This window comes from Aquila chrysaetos, chromosome 15 (genome assembly GCF_900496995.4).
Source record: "Aquila chrysaetos chrysaetos chromosome 15, bAquChr1.4, whole genome shotgun sequence".
NCBI lineage: Eukaryota > Metazoa > Chordata > Aves > Accipitriformes > Accipitridae > Aquila > Aquila chrysaetos.
The window spans coordinates 12,282,513-12,301,138 of record NC_044018.1 but is presented as its reverse complement, the minus strand read 5'-3'; the positions used below and the strand labels follow the sequence as shown (position 1 = coordinate 12,301,138).

At 36.2% G+C, this 18,626-nt stretch overlaps 1 protein-coding gene across 4 annotated transcripts; it reads left to right on the top strand.

Annotated features, from left to right (window-relative positions):
* Nucleotides 1-256: 256 nt before the first annotated feature.
* GEN1 (GEN1 Holliday junction 5' flap endonuclease) lies at nucleotides 257-17,916 on the top strand. 4 transcript variants are annotated; one of them, XM_030037674.2, is made up of 14 exons: nucleotides 361-448; nucleotides 599-721; nucleotides 2,255-2,441; nucleotides 3,660-3,836; nucleotides 5,530-5,640; nucleotides 8,633-8,706; nucleotides 9,231-9,322; nucleotides 10,151-10,301; nucleotides 10,419-10,455; nucleotides 10,558-10,638; nucleotides 11,932-12,062; nucleotides 13,842-13,903; nucleotides 14,455-14,598; nucleotides 14,826-17,916. In XM_030037674.2, the coding sequence occupies exons 2-14, from the start codon at nucleotides 711-713 to the stop codon at nucleotides 16,280-16,282; spliced, it is 2,715 nt and encodes a 904-aa protein (XP_029893534.1). In that variant the 5' UTR covers nucleotides 361-448; nucleotides 599-710; the 3' UTR covers nucleotides 16,283-17,916. The 4 variants fall into 4 exon arrangements, with proteins under 4 accessions (XP_029893531.1, XP_029893537.1, XP_029893534.1 ...); XM_030037671.2 differs by lacking the exon at nucleotides 599-721 and having other exon boundaries at nucleotides 257-448; XM_030037677.2 differs by lacking the exons at nucleotides 599-721; nucleotides 14,826-17,916 and having other exon boundaries at nucleotides 257-448; nucleotides 13,842-14,010; nucleotides 14,455-14,568.
* The last annotated feature ends 710 nt before the right edge of the window (nucleotides 17,917-18,626 follow it).

Genomic DNA, 18,626 nt, shown 5'->3' with positions numbered 1-18,626 from the left:
CAACTGAGTTTGGTTTTATTTATGTTCAGGCTATTAGCAATGAAAACATACAGTCCAAAGAAGGTATTTAGAAATAAACCATCTGTGAACTGGAGTCACTATGCACTTAGAAGGCTTGATTACAAGTGTTCTTGGCTCATAGAAGTAAAACTGATAATGACTAAATATTTATTTTCTGAACCTCACGTTCATAATACGTCATACTTCATGTCATATTCTGAAAGTATTTTATTTTCCTTGGTCTTCACAGCTAAAACCTTCATGCTGACAGCAAAGAAGCTAGAACAATGGGAGTGACTAATCTGTGGCAAATCCTTGAGCCTGTGAGACAACCTGTCAACTTGAGCAGTCTCAAAGGAAAAACACTTGCTGTTGATTTAAGTCTGTGGGTTTGTGAAGCACAGACCGTTAAAAAGATGGTTGGAGTAGTTACCAAGCCACATCTGAGGTATGGTATCCATATAAACTATTGTAGCCAGAAATCTTGGAGCTGTATAATTTAGGTATGATACTTATTCCAAATTGAAGGCTACTTCAGAAATTCATATGACTCTGTTGTTTTGATTCTGTTGTTATCGCTTGTGCTACATACATACAGGGTTTGAAGTGAAGACTCGGTCATACTGGCTGAATTCAATGTAATGCTCAGGTGCAAATAGAAGTTCTTGGGCCCAACCTACCTTGTCTTGAAGCCTCAACTGTAGATAACGATGAGATGGATGTAAGCAGATCCATGTTTGTCTTACTGTGGTATAGCACTGTGTGATATAAAGATTATCAATGAACAAAAATCAGTGTGCTAATTCCTATATATTTCTGAGGCTGTGTGATGGAAGGTATGGGAGTTCCATCTGTTTATCACAGCAGTTTGGATGCTAGTCAATTCAGAGCATACTGAGACTCATGCATGCTGAAGCCTAATCTGGTTTATAAATTAAAATTCTAGTTAGACCCCATATTGAATTAAATATGTTTAAATCATTCTTCAGGCTTATGAACAACCTTGAAGAATATGTATATTTTTAATTTAAATAAATCACATACTTAAGGGATGAACAAGTATAAGCAGCTGTAACTTCAAAGCACTGTTTTCTGCAAGTGATGCTGACAAAAATGAAAATATATACAAATTTTCATAAAAGACATGTTATTGGTTAGCTCAAGAATACTGAGTTACTAGCTGCTGTTAGATGTTCCTGTGGCTTCTGTTGAATTCAGCTGATATGAAATATCAGCATCTTCTGAGAATAATTCCTTAAAATGTTATGCTTATGACCCCAAACGGGTAATTAACTATAAAACTTGAAGCATGACTGAAGTCATTACTTCGCTCTGATAGGATGTCCTGTGTGCAGTGGAATGGAAGCACCAGTCCAGATCTCTTATGCAGTCTTTCCAAAGCAAGACAAAGGGATGAACAGATTTCTACCAAAAAAAGAAATGTTTTCAGGCAGTTGAAAATTAAGTTGTTTTGCTAAGTATTTTAGAGAGACTTACCATAAGTGATTGATTTTTATATCATTTGTGAAAATAGAACTAGCCTCAAAAGATCAGTTTATCCTTTTTTACCAGTAGCAATGGTACAAAGTTAAATCTAGAGTAATGGTCTTTCCATGTTAGTTGAAGAGATATAAATGTTTGGTCTACTCCTTTCGAAAGATTGATCCTGGAATTGCTGGGAAAAGCATAGCACATGCCGTCTGATATTGCTGCTCTCAATTTTAATGTTATAGACCAAATAGTTATTATTGCTCCCTTGCAAAATTCCACCCGTCAGTGATGCTGGTTTGCATATGAAATAAATTGGCATGGTAATGGTATCTATGACTGTCTAATACCACAGCATTCAGTCACTTCAGAATCTGATATGCCTGTATTGATAGATTTGGGATTAAAATTTGATATAAAAGAATCAATGTGGGTATGTGTTTGGAAGCAGACTTTGGATATTGAACGTTTTTTATAAAGCCTTTTAAATTTGCTTATGTCTTTACACACAAAAAAGATCTTTCTTGTCCTTATGTGGTATTTTCCTGGGAATTTTGTAAAGCTGTTAGAAGTTTGTAGTAAAACAACTTCAACCAAAGACAGGGATATAGATAAAAGGTTTGTTAGCTTGGGGGTGAGGGAATCATAAAAGGTGGAGAGAAAGCTAAGATTGTTCCTGAGGTAGCCTGAGGGATATAAGGAAAAAGTCTGAAGAAATAGGGCTTCACTAATTCTGCAGCTTATGGAACACCTTGCTGTATTGCAGAAACCTATTTTTTCGGTCCTCTTTCTTAACATCAATGGGAATTAAACTAGTGTTTGTCATGGAAGGAGAGGCCCCCAGGTTGAAAGCAGACACCATGAGTAAGAGGAATGAGATGCGCTATGGACCTTTGAAGAAAGTTGGAGCTGCAAGAACAGGGAGATCTTTATTTAAAGCCATTTTAAAAGAGGTGAGTGATTGAGGGCTGTGTTCCAGTATTTTTCATGCGATAGGAAGAAATCTTAACCAAATTAAATGCAAGGACTTGACCGAATTAATAGTTTTCTACACAACAAATTTCAACAGTGTTTTGTGTTTTGAAGGAACACATGCCTTTCAAACTGGGCCTTACAGCATCTGTTAACTGTTGTTGTAGAAGAGGGACAATGTCAGAATAATTTTCTTGTTTGATGTGTTCCTATGCATGTTACGCTGTAGTGAGCCCTAGTCATAATTGAGTGTTTATTACAGAAATTCACCTTCCTTGTTCTTTTATAGTGTTAGTATTGATACTTTTTTTTTTTCTAGGTTGGGGTATACGTGAAAACAGGAATGTGTTGTGTACCTATGTAAGCTAAGCTAATGTGTTTTTGAAGGGGTACACAGAACTGTTTTGTAACCTAAATCTATGATTTGGTAAACTAGCTGAATAGCTAAGAGGATATACTTGTTGGAAACCTACTGGATTAGGCTAAAAGGAAGATTGTATAGTCATCTTGATATAGATGGTTGAAACAACTCTGGTTGCAAAGACCTCCTATTCAGTAATTTTCTTCTTCATTCATTGTTGCAGATATGTAATCATTTTTGTCTATTCAAAATTTTGTGAAATAGAATTTATAGATACTCATGGCTTTGATAGATTGAATGTATCAATTCATGTTTTATTCTTAAATTCTAAAATAATTTTTTTTTCTGAAATTTGTAACAGGTATATGTGAGTATATATCAGTATGTCTTATACTGTGGTCCAGTCTTAGTAGGCTGACAGTACTGTACTTTCATGCTTGATTTTCTCTGGGAGTCTGGCACCTGTTGAAAGATGTCTGTGCTAGCCCAGTGTCACTAGAGTAAACAGCGTTGTTTCATGAAGATAAATATTCGTTTGTTACTTTTCTTTTAAAAACATCCTAAATATCTATTTAAAGTGTAAAGATTTTTGTGAAGGAATAACCATTAATCATGCTGTGTTCAAGTCCTGTAACTAATACTTTGATCTTAGTTGAATATTTCTTTTCGCTGTTACAGTAAACTGTACTTCTAAAGTAGTGCTTGTATTGATGTAGCGTTCTATAGGCAGTGTAACAGTAGCAGTTTTTTTATACACTTGTGTCTGAGAAAATGCATGCTGGTAAGTGGATCTAATTCAGCATTCAATCTCTCTTTCCTTTTTGATTCCTTCTTTTAGTGTCTCGAACTGCTGGAGTGTTTAGGTGTCCCTTGGGTTCAAGCAGCCGGGGAAGCAGAGGCAATGTGTGCCTACCTAAATGCAAAAGGACATGTTGATGGCTGCATTACCAATGATGGAGATGTCTTTTTATATGGAGCTCAGACAGTTTATAGGAACTTTGCCATGAATGCTAAGGTAATGTACCTCATCCCTTTCTCACCCTCTCTTTAGACTCTTCCCAAAAATGTAAATAGAAAGAAGGGACTTGAAACAATTACTTAGATATTATTGCACTGACCCTCTAGTAGTTGAGTTTGTTTAAAATAGTACGTTTAAGACAGGAGTGTTTTGTTTGATTCACTGGCAGTATTCCCGTGTATTGGATGTGAGAGCAAATCTACTGAACTGAAGAACACTTCTGGTATTATTGTCTGTGTTTGTAGTGTCCTGTGATGTGTAATATAAAGCTAAGTAGCAAACTTTTTTTTTTCCCCTTTCCTCCCCTACAGTGAAGAATTTGAGTGAAGTAATTGCTTCCTATAAATTTACCATTAGGTCATATGGGAGTGGTCAGCCTCCTGGGTCTAATAACAGTGTTCACACACTTGCATTTACAGGTTTGTTTTATTATGAATATACTTACAATTAGTACTATTAGTCTCCAGTTAAACATGATGAATAGGGTAGGGATTGTACATCTGTATCATAATCAATTGTTGCAATCATTCAAAAAAACCAGATCAATATATGACCTTGAGCTGAAGTGTTCATTTGTTAGGAATGCAATTTTCCAGAACCAGTGAAAGGCAACCCCAAATTTCCATATTTTATACTTTCTCTATAAATCAGAGAAAGGAATGCTTGTGTTCTGTCTGGTGAATCTAACAAGAAAGTGGAGGAAAAATGATATCGGGGTTGGAATTTTAAATAATATTCATCTGAAAGACTTGTTGAGAAAATACTTCAGTAAAGGAGAAAATCAATAGGACAGAAAAAAAGCACTACGAACAAATTAACTTTTCTTAAAAAATAATTAATTTGATGGAAGATGATTTGCTTCAGCACCATGTTTGCATTCTATCTTGACCTGGTTCTTTTCTTTCTTTCAACTTCCTTGTCATTTATCACCTAAAATGAAGGTGGCCTCAATCTTTCAGGTGTACTTCGTTACATACATAAGTCAACATAAAAAAATAATTTATGTGAGTGTGTGTCTGTCAGGGGCATCTGTTCCAGAAAACTGGATTATTTTGGATTATTTTGGGTTGTTGGCTTGTGTGGAGGGTATTTTTGTCTTTTGGGGTGAGGGGGGCATGGGCGGTATGGCATAGTTAGTGTCCTATGTTTTGATTCATGTTAATCTTGATTTCATGTTGTTGTGTTTGAGTCCCCCTACCCTTCAAAGCTTCAGGTGTTCCTTTAGCTCATGTCTAATATGGTAGGTAACATTTTAATTTTCTTTTTTTTTTTTTTTTTTTTTTTTTACTCAAGTAGCACATTAAAATGATTACATGGATTTTAAAAACTGCAGTTCCTGAGATGACTTGCACAGCCACTAGTACTGGATAATGTTAGTTTGCCACATTTTTTCTACAGGTAGTAAACAATAAAAACACCCCTTGGCTTATTTTAGTTTCTTTCAACAGTTGATGCCCATACTTAACACTTGAAATTCCAGAACTAGTTATTCATGTGGTGTCCATGGATTACATTATAAATTTTAATTGCTGCTAATCTTTTTTTGCTATCAGACCCCACTTACGGGATAGACCCATTTCCTGCAGATGTAGGTGAATAGGGGTGGGTAAGCAATCACTACTGAATGTGACTCAGGGCAGTTCCCTCCCTGATGTTACAGGAATAACACATGTGATAGTTTCTCTTGCAGGATCCACATCTTGACTGTTACACAATGTCCTGTATTAAGGAGAAGCTTGGATGTGACAGAGAGTCTTTGATTGGGCTAGCTGTTCTTCTGGGTTGTGATTATCTTCCAAAGGTAAGCAATATAATTATTTTTTATTAGGTACTTGCACTGTCTTGAAAAACAATAAACTATATCAAGGGAGACATGTGCATGCTGACAAAACTGTATGCAATGCACAATTACTGAGATCCAGTTGAAGAAGATGCTTAGTAAGTTGCTGTAAATTTTATTTGTGAAGGCTTAAAGATAATCAAAATGGTTCATGAACATTAATCTTTCTAAAACTGTCATGTATTATTCCAGACTTTCTATAATGGAGGTGAAGACAAAAGTTTAGATGTTGATTACATTGAGCAAAAATGTGAGAACTCAGTTGTTCATGAGGATGCTTTGTAACCATTCGCGTATATTTACATCCCTGGCAGAATAGCTGTGGAAAATGAGAAAAACAGCTTTGTCTATGCTGTTTGGAAGACTTAGTAGTTATGGTTTTGAACTGTAGTTATTAGTAATGCCAGTTCTCGGTACAGTTTGGATGTATCCCTTTTCAGTTCTATCATTTGTAAATACATGATTTATGAAGTAGTAGAAGTCACCTATTTGAAAGTTTGCCTAATGAATGAAGTGAGAGGGATCTCACTCATGGCTACTTCACTTTTTTTTTTTTTTCTTTTTTTTTCTTTTTCTGTAAGCTCTTGAATGTTTTTGGAGACTTTGAATAGAAGCTGTTGTAATGGCTATTTGAAATGGAAAGAAAGTGGGATGAAACTTGATTTCCATACAGTTCATCATACAGTGACTTCAGGCAACGGTTGCTCCTGTTCAGGCTTGCAGTGGATATCTAGTTATTTTTAAATCATTGTGTGCTAATTTGATAAAACTGTCCTTTTAAACAACTGATACTGCTGAAAGAGCAAATAGCTCTAATTACTTTATCTTTTCCTGAAAGACTTGCTTCTGTTATAGAAATCTTTTAAATAGTTGGTATTATTATTATAATTACAAAATAAATGTATAAAGAGAGAGGGAGTAAAAAAAATAGTGGCTAATCAGTGGTTATCATAATGGAACGCTAATCAGTGGTTATTGTAATGGAACTAGCAGCTCCCGGAATGCCAGGTTCTTGCATAGTCCTGAAGTAACACAATTATGTAATGTCAGATAGGTCTTTTGAGTTACTGCAGCCCAGCAAAGTGGATAAAGATAGAAACTTCGAAGGAAAGATGAATTACAGGAGCACATTGGGAATGGGGATTGGCGGAACAGATAAATGAGAATACCACTTTATAATTCCACTTCCTTTGTTGAATATATGTCAAAATGATGCTTTACTTGCAGAAGCTGAATATCTGACTTGCTACCTGAGTGTCTGGCTGCAGTGCAATGAAAACTTCTAAATGGTTTTGAATGTACATTTATTTCATATGGTTGCATATATTCAGTTCAGCCATTACAGCTGGTTAAAAATAAGCTATAGATTTATTTGTAATAATGCTGGAAAAAGCACACTCAATACAATCTTTATATTCAACTGTACTGATTCTTGGCAAAATACAGTAAGGATTGAAAGAGGAACTGGAAAAGCAGTATGGGAGTTTTAAATCATAGAATCATAGAATAGTTTGGGTTGGAAGGGACCTTTAAAGGCCATTTAGTCCAACCCCCCTGCAATGAGCAGGGACATCTTCAACTAGACCAGGTTGCTCAAAGCCCCGTCCAACCTGACCTTGAATGTTTCCAGGGATGGGGCATCTACCACCTCTCTGGGCAACCCGTTTCAGTGTTTCACCACCCTCATCATAAAAAATTTCTTCCTTATATCTAGTCTGAATTGACCCTCTTTTGGTTTAAAGCCATTACCCCATGTCCTATCACAACAGGCTCTACTAATAAGTTTGTCCCCATCTTTCTTACAAGCTCCCACTAAGTATTGAGAGGCAGCAATAAGGTCTCCCTGGAGCCTTCTCTTCTCTAGGCTGAACAACCCCAACTCTCTCAGCCTTTCCTCATAGGAGAGGCGTTCCATCCCTCTGATCGTTTTTGTGGCCCTCCTCTGGTTGTTTTGATTCAACTGACTTTCACTCTTCAGTATGTCTAGGGATTACTACAAATTTCTGGATTTCAGTCCATGAGCTAGGTTCCAGAAAAGGAACCTCCAAGGTCAGGTTGGATGGGGCTCTGAGCAACCTGATCTAGTTGAAGATGTCCCTGCTCATTGCAGGGGGGGGTGGACTAGATGACCTCTAAAGGTTCCTTCCAAGCCAAACCATTCTATGATTCTGTGAGAATATTTGCTGTTCCTATCTATTATCCATGGTGGCAGTCCCCTTTCCTATAAAGGACATGCATACTACAGATGCAATAATGGAGTAAATGTCAAAATCAAGCAAGCAATTATTGAAAGGGAGGGGAGGAATTCTTTGGGTTTGTGGTTTTATTGTGGTTTTTAATTACTTTTCAGAAAATGCTCTTGCACTTTTCTTTGTTACCTCTCAGAATTGAATTTGCATAAGTGCTTGAGGTCTTCAAATATTAGAAGTTGTTTCTGTTGCCATAAAAGCATCTCTTTCCTGTGAGTGAAAGCTTTTTGCTGGGTTTCTTCTACCTCTTAAGTTCCAGCCTTTTGACTCTAAAATCCAAAAGATATGTCTTTGTCTTGTCTTTCCAAGACAATTCTGAAAAGTTTCAGCTCTCTGGCAGTTTGCTGGCAAGAATGTTACCAGTATTTTATATTGTCCTGTTGCAGATAGCAAGAAGGAAAACAAAACAAACAAAACCTCTTTTCCTATTTTTTTTTTCTACTAACTTCTTTCTCCACCTTGTTTTATCTGAGCTGCTATTGAGCGTAAGAGCATTTTATGCAGCTTCTGTGTTACACTGGTAGTACAGCTGTAATCTGTCACCTTCTCTGACTTTGGAACTTGGTCAAAAATTATTTTTCTTAATTTATTCTCAACATCTGGGATTATTTTTGTCATTTCTCTACATAATGTTATGAAGGCAGTTTTTATGAAAACCTGAGTGTTTTCTGTTTAAATGATGTTTCATATTTCTGTCTCTATAGGGCGTTCCAGGAGTTGGGAAGGAACAAGCTTTAAAGTTAATTGAAACTTTACGAGGTCAAAACTTACTGCAAAGGTAAAATGAAAATTTATGTTGTATGCTGAAGTAGTTTGATTTTATTCAAAGACTTGCTAGTATGTACTTCAGCTCCAAGGCAATGTTCATAATACTTTAATTTGGGAGGGGGGGAAGGGATTACCGCATTCCTTACTTTATGTTTGCTAAATGAATTATGTGTTTTGCTAGGCAAGCTTCTTAATTGTTTTAAATGTTAGCTGGCTCCTAGCTCTTGAGCTAGCAGAGGTATGTTGATATGTTGGAAAGGAAGTCATAGGGACTGATGAGAGACTTTTGCTGATTTTTAATTGGGTTGTGTGTCAGGACATGAGATACCAAATGCTTTCTATGTTAGCTATCATAATGTGTGTGTCAATACTAGAAATCCGACAATCATATAATGTACTGTAAAAGAAATGTATTTCATAAATTGGAAAACTCTGTTTCTTGGGTTGATGCCTGGGAAGTAGTATTTTTCAGTGTTTCATTTTAAGTAGGAAAGTTAAAAATATTTCTTAATCTTTTTAATATCATCCTTTTAGGTTTGAGCAATGGAAAGAACAATTTCAGTATGGTAATAATCCACCTTTGGTTGTTAAAAGGGTAATTCACTGTTCTGAGTGCCATCATCCAGGTCAGTGTGAAAAGTGCTGAATTTTATTTTTAGCCTAATTGTTTAGTTTTTGTTCTGGTTGTGTGGGGTGGGGGATTTTTTTGTTTGGTTGGGTTTGGGAGGTTTTTTATGCCTAGCATTAAAACTCCTTGTCATTCAGCTTCTGGGAAATCTTCACATTTTCAGCATTGTGTATATGTATCTTTATATAAATATTTTTGAGGCTGGGGACTGCCTTTCTTCAAATGTGAAACTAGTTGATAGCAGGTGGAATGTTATCGCAATGCTGTTGTGTGATCCCAGATATTTGCCTTTTTAACATTATCAGTAAAGAAAGTATGCTATACTGACAAGCAACTATTTCTTTAGCTGCCTGAATTGGTCTTGCATCAAGAGGACTGGATCCATTAGCGCTGCTGGGTTTTGCTGCAGTGTTTTCTTAAAAAGAAATTCATCTTAAGGAACCTCATTTTGGTCGCATCTTTGATCAATGAACTTGTTCAAACCTCATCAAATCACTTGGAGAAGGAAAAGCTTGTTTCAAATATGTTACTTATATACGTTTGCCAGGTTGTCATGTACTACTTATGTAGTTTTCAGGTAGTTTTCAGCATAAGGTCTGAAACTGTTGGGGGAAAAAGTCTTCAAAAAAAAATGAAAGCTTTCTTGTATTTGTCAGTTTTCACTGGAGATATATAAATACAGCTGATGCACTCAGATCTGCTTACAGCTACTATTCATGTCAAATTTGTATATGTTCTGAGCTTTGTGTTTTTACTATTAGCTTTGTACATTTGGAGATTTTGGAAACCTCTTTTCTCCTCATGTTTTGTGCATCTGCTTCTATAGGATCTTACAAGGAACATGAGCGCAGTGGATGTAAATTCTGTGAAAGCACTAGATACTGCAAACCCAATGACTCCGAATACCGCTGTCCTTGTGAATGGCATCAGTTAGAGCAAGTGAAACAAGCAAGTGCAGTGGAGGACAATATCAGAAAGTAGGAATGTCATGAAAATTGAACTGCTTTTACCTGTGTTCATGTGCAGGGTGAGCATTTAAATTCTGCATTTTTCCCATCTGTATTTGGTTCCTAACACATTTGTTTTACTTGCAGAAAAGCTAACAGTTGTGAGGGCTTTCCGTTCTCTGAGGTAACAAACAAGCCTATTTAAAGATTAATTTTTTTAATCAATTAATTGAAATTTCAGTTTTCAGCCCTCTCTTAAACTGCTTCTTTTTTGTTTTATCTGAAGGTTATCCAAGAATTTCTCGTAAACAAGAATAAATTGATCAACATAAAGGAATGTCAAAGGCCAAATTTATTGTCCTTTCAGGTATATAACAAAATTCTGGATATTCAGCTCTGTAGTTGTTTGTTTGTTAGTAAGAAAGGCATCTGTGATAATTTTGATCTTCACTGGTAATTTTACTGGACATAAGAATTAAAAAATCTTGCTACAACTTCTCAATGTACCTCGTTTTTTGAAAACATAAAATTGGAGACTTTGAAAACAATCAGTTGATGTAAATAGGTATGTAGAAAAGTGGAAGAAAGAGAACTTGGAAAAAAGGTCATTTGCCATTGTTTTGTTTTTCACTGTCCAGTATTACTAGATTGGATTGCTGAGTGCTGCATTGTCTATATAGTGTGTAAAGTACTGAATTATATGTTATATGACATAATATCTGCTTCAGGGATGTTATCTTTTTTGTTTTCATCTGCCTTTCATAAAGGTATTAACAGATACAGCTCTTATTCTTACTTGTACTTGTTTCATCGTCATACTGACACAGTGCATATATGGTAACTTTGGGTATCATAGCAAGTCATGACTGTGGACTTTTTTTTTTTTTTAACGTTAAACTTTCTTTTCAATGATATTTATGGTATTGAGATAACCAGCTTCTGTATATAACAAGCAGAAGTGGCTTTTATTCTGAATGTCACATTTTTTCCCAAAAACAGATAGCAGGCTTGTATTTAGCACAATACTGTCAGCTTTCAAGTTCAGAGGCCCTTTAATTCAAAGTGCACAAAGTTCAAAAGTGGTCTAGCTTATTCCTCTGTCCATAGAAGAAAGGATAAATATCCTGTGAAGCTTCTTTTCGGGGGTGGGGAGGAGCAGGGGAGAGTGTTAATATATGCATGTTAGCATTGTTTTCTAAGTGATTTTTATTTGGTTTTTATTGGTGAAAGCAGATCTTTTACAATGTTTCATTGTCCGGGATTGATAACAGTGTGAGAATTATGTATAGCATGATAGACTGCTGTTAAGCAATGTAGCTTTAATGAAAATCCGTCTTCATCCTGCTCTCACATGCAAAATCCGTAATTTTCACAGCTCCTTGCGTAGCTGATCTGAATCTGATAAGGTGTTTAGCAACTGCTGCTGCCACTACACAACCATTCCCTTGGCTTGTTACTGACAGCTGAGGAATCTGTCATGTTATGGATGACTGTTCCCTCCCTTGGCAGTGAGATATCCTTGGGTGTTACACTAATGTATAAAAGCGTTCTAGATATTTTAAGTATTTAGTCCTGTGTTCCTACTACACAGCTATCTAAGCATGGTATCTAACAGAATAAGAAAGTTTTAAAGTTTGGGGTGGTTTTTTTGTACTAACAGATATTTGCTTCTGAGAAGATGGAATGGACTAAACATTACGCTTGTAAGAAACTGTTAGCACTGTTGACACGTTATGATATGATCCAGAGAAAATCTGGATATGTTGATTCAAAACAACTGCAGGCAATACGGTAATGTAGCTTGATTTCTTGAACTTAATATGTTTACTTCTGCTACTGGATGAAAATCATGGGTTTTTTCCTTTTTTACAGAAATAAAACAGTTTTCTTCCGTCTCTGTTTCAAGCTTTTTGCTCATTTTGAATAGAGGTGAAAATTTAGATCAGTGCACCTATTCTTATACTACTGCTGCACAAAGTCGTACGTACAGCAGTTTCATTTCATTCTAACTGACAATGCCTGCTTTTCCTGTGCTTACTTTCTATTGTTTCCTTGGATCTGCACATGAGATTTAGCATTACAGGTTTGATCCTCTGCTCAGGTTCTTAGCAGAAGTTTAATTGACTTCTGTGATTCAAAATAAGAGCCTAGACTTAGAAACAAGCATCTGCAGATTCAGTCATGGTCTCCGATTCCTTATCGGGCCTACTGACTGTCATTGTACTATGTGTCTGATGAAATCATTGGCTTACAGTTCTATTCTGCTACCCCTTCTTCTCAAAACGTTTTCCTTCAGGACTGCTGCATTTAGGAATATAAAAATGGCCAAGTGTCCTGTTACTAAGAATGGATATGCAGGAAGAAAAAAACCAAGCAAAGCATGTAACTACTTTCCCAGAAATATTTTTCCACCATCTGGGTTTCTGTTACTCAGGGGTTTTCTGAGCCAGAATTTGTACCTTCTATCAGCCCTCAACGTATTTCTTTTTTTAAATGATCTAATCCTTTCTTAAACTTCCATAAACTTTTAGAATCTACAGTGTCTGTTGGCAAATCTGAACTTAACTTCACTGTGTGAACAGAATTGTGACTTACTCTAACTTTAGTATCTGATGGTTTAATTTCCCAAATGAAACCTAAATTCCCCCTCCCCCCCAAATTCTTGTATTGCAAGAAGGTTAGTAGTTTTTCCATGTTCCTTGAGGCTGTTCAAGATTTCATAGACCTTAATTTTGGGGGGACAGAAGGACAGTCAGTAGCAATATGATAGTATCTCTTCTGGGTTGATGTGTCTGTTAAATTATTACTTGCAGAGAAGCTGTTCTATTCAGTGCCATCTTTCAACAGAGTGGAGAGACTGGTTGGGAGCTGCTTTTTAAATGGATTGGCTAGATCAATTACCAGCATTTACCTTGGTGAATGAATTAGTTGACATCCTCTGTTTATAACACTTTCTAGTGTTTCAAGAGTTTAAAAGACAGATCATGTGTGCTCTAGAAGATTTCTTTGGTTAAGAAGTGTTTAAAAACACAGTACTGACTGATTCAGCAGGAGCCTCTTTGCATGTAGGAACCTATTAAACTGGGGTGTAGATAATGTTTTTAGAAAAATTTCATAAAGACTGTCTGTCCCTGCTCAGATCATGTTTTATCTTCCTTCATGCTCTCATGCAAAAGATATAAATGACCCTGTCTGGTCATTCAGAAAATTACTGTCTATGGCAACAGCCTTCTCTGAGGCATTAGTTAAAGATATCAAACTGATGTTTGTAGGAGCCTACATTACGGTTGTCTGTTACAGAACAGCTTTTTAATTTCTTGTTATGCTCCTCTGAGCTGTATCATTAAAAAAAAATAAAAATGTTTCAGTACTCAAATCTAGACACAAAATGTTACTGTGCAACTTATACAGAGAAGTAATGTATTTCTTAAAAGGTATATTAATTTCACTATTACAAGATTATTTTTTCCTCACTACAAATTAGAGTATTGAAATATTTTTAGATAACTCTAGATTTTTTCATTTCCTGTTTAAACAAAATCATTTAATGGGCTGCTTCTGTTCTTACAGGATAGTCAAGACACGTGTTAAAAACGGAGTTCCTTGTTTTGAAATTGAGTGGCAAAAACCAGGTTGGTCTGGTTTCTGTGTACATTATGGAACAAAACTGTTCATAGAAAAAGAGGAAAGCATGCTTTAAAGAGGAGAAGAGTTTGACAACATTATGAGGCAATGAAATGTGGGTGAGATTGGAAACTGTTCTATGAAAACAATAGAAAATGTGCATCAAATTTCACATAACCTGAAAGTAAAAGCAATGCTTTTAAAAAAAAAAAAAAAAAATCTACCTAGAAAGCAAGGGACTTGGTCTTCAGGTACTTTTTCTGGTACATGTTAGTATACTACATTAGTTATTCTGTATTTCATCTCTTATTTCACTATGTACCCGGAGCTGTGACTTTACTAGCTAGAAATTTTTCTATGCTGACAGACTTCTACCTTTAGTGTGCCAGGAGACTGGCAGAAAGAAAAAGACTTTACTTGTAGCTAAATCTCAAGCATTATACTATTAATCTTTTTACATACCTTCTTTGTACTCAAATAAATCTTTTGTTGTTTTACTTGCTCCCTACTTTGATACCTCTGTATATACATGTCTAATGTACAGTCATTAATTTTTTAGAACATTATGTTGATGCAGAAGATGAACCTGTGGAGTTGTTTGTAGTCACAATAGAAGAGGAGTCTTTGTTTCAGGCTGCTTACCCTGATGTTGTTGCCCTTTATCAAGTGGAAAAGTCAGAAGTTCTGAAGAAGAAACAGAAAAGTAAGTCCAAAAGCTTATTTCTTATGAACTTCTGGGTCTTGCCAGAATACAAGAAGCAAAAGCAACAAACATTTCTCCCACTGTTGAGCAATATCATGTTTTGTCAAGATCAGGGCATGATATCTTGCAGGGACTGTGCTTTTATCTTACCATTTAATACTTCAGCACTAGGAAATCTGAACTGTGGTTAATATGTCATTTTGATATGCCCTTTTTATTTTTTTCAGACAGGAAAGACAGACCAAAAGAAAAGGAATTATCAAATGTTTATGATGAAGTTAGCGATCTTCTGTCTCAAATGAATTTAAAATCTAGATGTGGAATTCTTCCCGTGCAAGACTCCACATCAGATATAAAAACTCCCCGAGAAGACCAGATACACCAGAGAAGTACTGAATCAAAAGATCTAGTGTTAGCTTCAGCTTCCTGCATAACAACTGTTCAAATGCCAGCATCAGCAGCTGCTCTTCCTCTGACGACATCTTACTCACTTTTACAGAGTATGTTGGCTGACTCATCTGTGTCGCCAGCACAATTTACTAAAGATTCTGGGATATCATCCTCTTCCTCTGTAACAGCTCGTCTACAACTGAGCAGTATTGACTGGGAAGGAACCTTCTTCAGTGTTTCACCGGCCCATGGGGGTGATACCCATGATCCAGCAGCTGACTTAACTACATGCATAAAACAGTCGCGTGCTCTAGGTCATGAAACAGTAATAGCTAGCTCAGAATATTCTGATGCTATGCAGTCTGATCAACATCATTCTGATAGTGCAGATGATTCGGTTTCAGATGATGCTATGGAACAATTTCAGAAGTGGTCTTTAAGTGAGCGAATACTTAAGAAGACTTCCATTCCATCAAAGCCTTTGTTGTCTGAAGACGTAATGCAACTGGAGTCTTTGAAATGTTTTAAACAGACACAAGAAATGTTGAATCCTGATAAAGATTATGCCTCTTCCTCCTGTCAGTTAAACAAACTAGTGCAGGAAAGTAAAAATATGCTGTCAGAAAACTATGCAAGGGAATCCAGCATACACATTTATCAAGATCAATACAAAAAAGCTGACAGCCTGGCTGAAATGATGCAAAAGGACCATAATATAAGCAGTTCAACATCTCTAACCCTCAGTGGGCAAACAACAGAGACACAGCATCCTGGGTGTGAAATGCTTCCAGCATCTCAAAAGCCACCAGATGTAACTAGCTGTCACATTAAAAAAGCTTGTATTCAAACTACTTGGAAAACTTCTTTTAAAAGGAGTGTGTGTCACAACAGATGTTCTTCCAGTGAAGACAGTGATGATGGGAATATGAACAAAAATCTGATTTATGAGCAGCAGCAAAGGCAACTGAACCCCGATCAGTTTAAAAAATGTTTTTCAAAGAATAGGAGTAACATTGTTACTAGCAAAAGAACAAACAGTGACTCAGCCCTTATAATTAAAGGGAAGAAGAAAATTACCAAGTTTAAAAAAGCTGGTAATAGTTTCTCATTGCAAGTATCTCCAAAACCGTCCTCTGCAGGGGAAGTTAATTGTTCCCAAAGTCCAGAGCAACCCTTTGAGAGGTTGGGTTGTGGTCCCATGCAGCAAGCCAAAAGTGCTGTTCCGACTTATGCATGGGCGGACAGTCCACTTCCCCTGTCTGAAAGACTAAAAGGAAGAATCAAAATTGATTAGGTTCTCCATAAAATAGATTATGATAACAATTAACTCTGAACCTTCAGCTCTTACAGAGTTCTTTCTCAAAGTTTCTGCAGTATGCTCTATCAATTTTAAGTGGACACAGTTTTGATGAATAAGAAGTGCTGTGAAATACTGCATACTGGAGCTAAAGTTTGAAACTAAAATGTTAGCAAAAGTACCAAATAGCTGATTATAGGCAAGTGCCAGTTATTCTGGACTTGATTAGATTCTAAACTTGATACATAAGTATCAGGATATATAGTCTACAAGGGAGTGGGGTGGGTATTTACGAAATAAGAAGGTTTTTTTCCCAGCCGTTTGTGAGGATTTTGTGTACGGCTATTAGTCCTTCTGCTTATAAAAACAGACTTACTAAAATAGTGCCTGCACTGCTGTTGGATATTCTTAATAAGACAAAGTGATACAGCTCTTTCCAACTGAAATCTTCCATTCTGCTCCACTAACTTAATTTTGCTAGTTTTAAAATGGGTTTTCAAATCTTGGGATGCCGGTTGTGTTGACTATCTCTGGAGGACCAGATAGAGACACACCGCAGATGTACCTTGCAGGGTAGCTAAATTTATTTTTGCCATGCCCTATAATAAACTGTTCTTTGAGTGTGTGCATCTTCCAAAGAATGGAATAAGCCATGTAAGGATATTCTGGTTTTGTAGCTGTCATATCTAATATTTAAGGAAATTTGATGGCTGTTTTAATCAAACATTTATAGTTAGGGGCATTTTTTTCTTAAATGGTAGGAAATTCCACCTAACACTCACTTCTACTTATAATAGAAAGAAGGTTAAGTTACAGAAAATCAAAATTTAATGATGATATTGCAGATTCTTTGAATAATATCATGTAAATGTTTGTTTTTAAGGGGGGAACTTGAATACAATTGCATTTTTGAAGGTGTTCTTCATACCTCTTTAATATAGAAGCAATGTGTTCATACAAAAAAAAAAAAAATTTGTCTTCAATAGCTTTCAGAAATGCCTCCTGGCCTGCATTTAAGCGTTCATAACTTTTTCTATGGACCAACCAGAAGGAAGGCCCCTCTTACCAAGATAGAATGTTAAGGATTGAAATTGGGAATATCCATGCCTTAATGAAAATGTCAATTCTTTCTTCATAAAGGCCAAGGCTTTAAAAGTTAGGAAGCTAAATTCCAGATGTGTTTAAGGAAGAAATAGGTAGTCTATAGATAATACAGTCTGTAATTAGCCAAAAATGGTAGTTTCTTATTTTCCTATGTGGGCAGGTGGAGAAAGTTTATCGTTGATTTTCCAAATGAGAAATGTATTATGGAACTGAGTAAAAAATCCAAAATATTGGAAACTTTTCTTCAGTTTTGAAGATGGTCTCTCTCTTCTGGAGACTCTTAACCACCCAGCTGATGTGAGAGGGTAGCTAGAAGAATAGAATTGCTAAGGAGAATAAGAGTAGCAGTTACCTGGGGACCATAAATGGAGAGGTTCTTTATGCAGTGGTCAGTAGTGGAGAGATCAGACCATTTTTGGAAAAACATTGTTATTGGTTATGTATGATTCTTTTCCTTGCTGCTGATTTTGAATACTGAAAGTTGGAATCAAGAGTTTGACTTTTCATTAATAAAAATGTCAACATCATGTGAATGACCTCACTTTTGTTCCCTCCCAGTGTATGGGTATGTGCCCTTTTGTTGGAAGGATTGGACAATTTCACCCATGGTGTGTGGGTTTCTGTGTTTTAGGGTTTTCTTTAGAATTGGGGGGCAAGAGCAATTTTTGGAGGGGTTTTTTGTTTGTTTTCCAAATCTGCCTGAGATGACTGCTTTAATGTATGACTCGCTGAAAATACTGTGCCAGAATTATGACAAGTTTATGTTTTGCAGATGTTGGAAACCAGAAATGAGATATAAGATACTAAGAACTGCAGAGGAAAAAAAAGACACTATGTTGCTGATTATCGCTACAAATTAATCTGGTTTCATAAGTACAGTTCAAGCACGAAAAGCAGAAAAATTTCAATTTTTTCATTTGCAATGCATCTCAGTTTTGTGTAAGTTTTCTGCCACTACTTTACAAGCAGCAATAGATGTGAAGAAAACTGTGTAGGATGCCCTCTCTCATTTAGGCTGTAGCTGCTCATTGCAGCAAATAAACATAAGAACATTTATCATTGGGAGTGACTGTTGCTCGAATTAAACTTGTGATTCGTTACAGAAGGAAAATTACAGTTTTTAAAGTGTTTTGATTTCTCATCTTTCTGTAATTTACTCAGTCTAAGGATTAGGGATGATTTTTCTTCTTTGGAACTGTTTTTACTGTGCCAGAGCTGACTGCTTTGCAACCGCTCA

Coding starts and splice junctions, on each gene's coding strand:
- GEN1 (XM_030037671.2), top strand. CDS start 288: ATGGGAGTGACTAATCTGTGGCAAATCCTTGAGCCTGTGAGACAACCT. Junction 5,641..8,632: donor GTTGTGATTATCTTCCAAAG/GTAAGCAATATA, acceptor CTGTCTCTATAG/GGCGTTCCAGGAGTTGGGAA. Junction 10,302..10,418: donor GTGGAGGACAATATCAGAAA/GTAGGAATGTCA, acceptor TTTTACTTGCAG/AAAAGCTAACAGTTGTGAGG.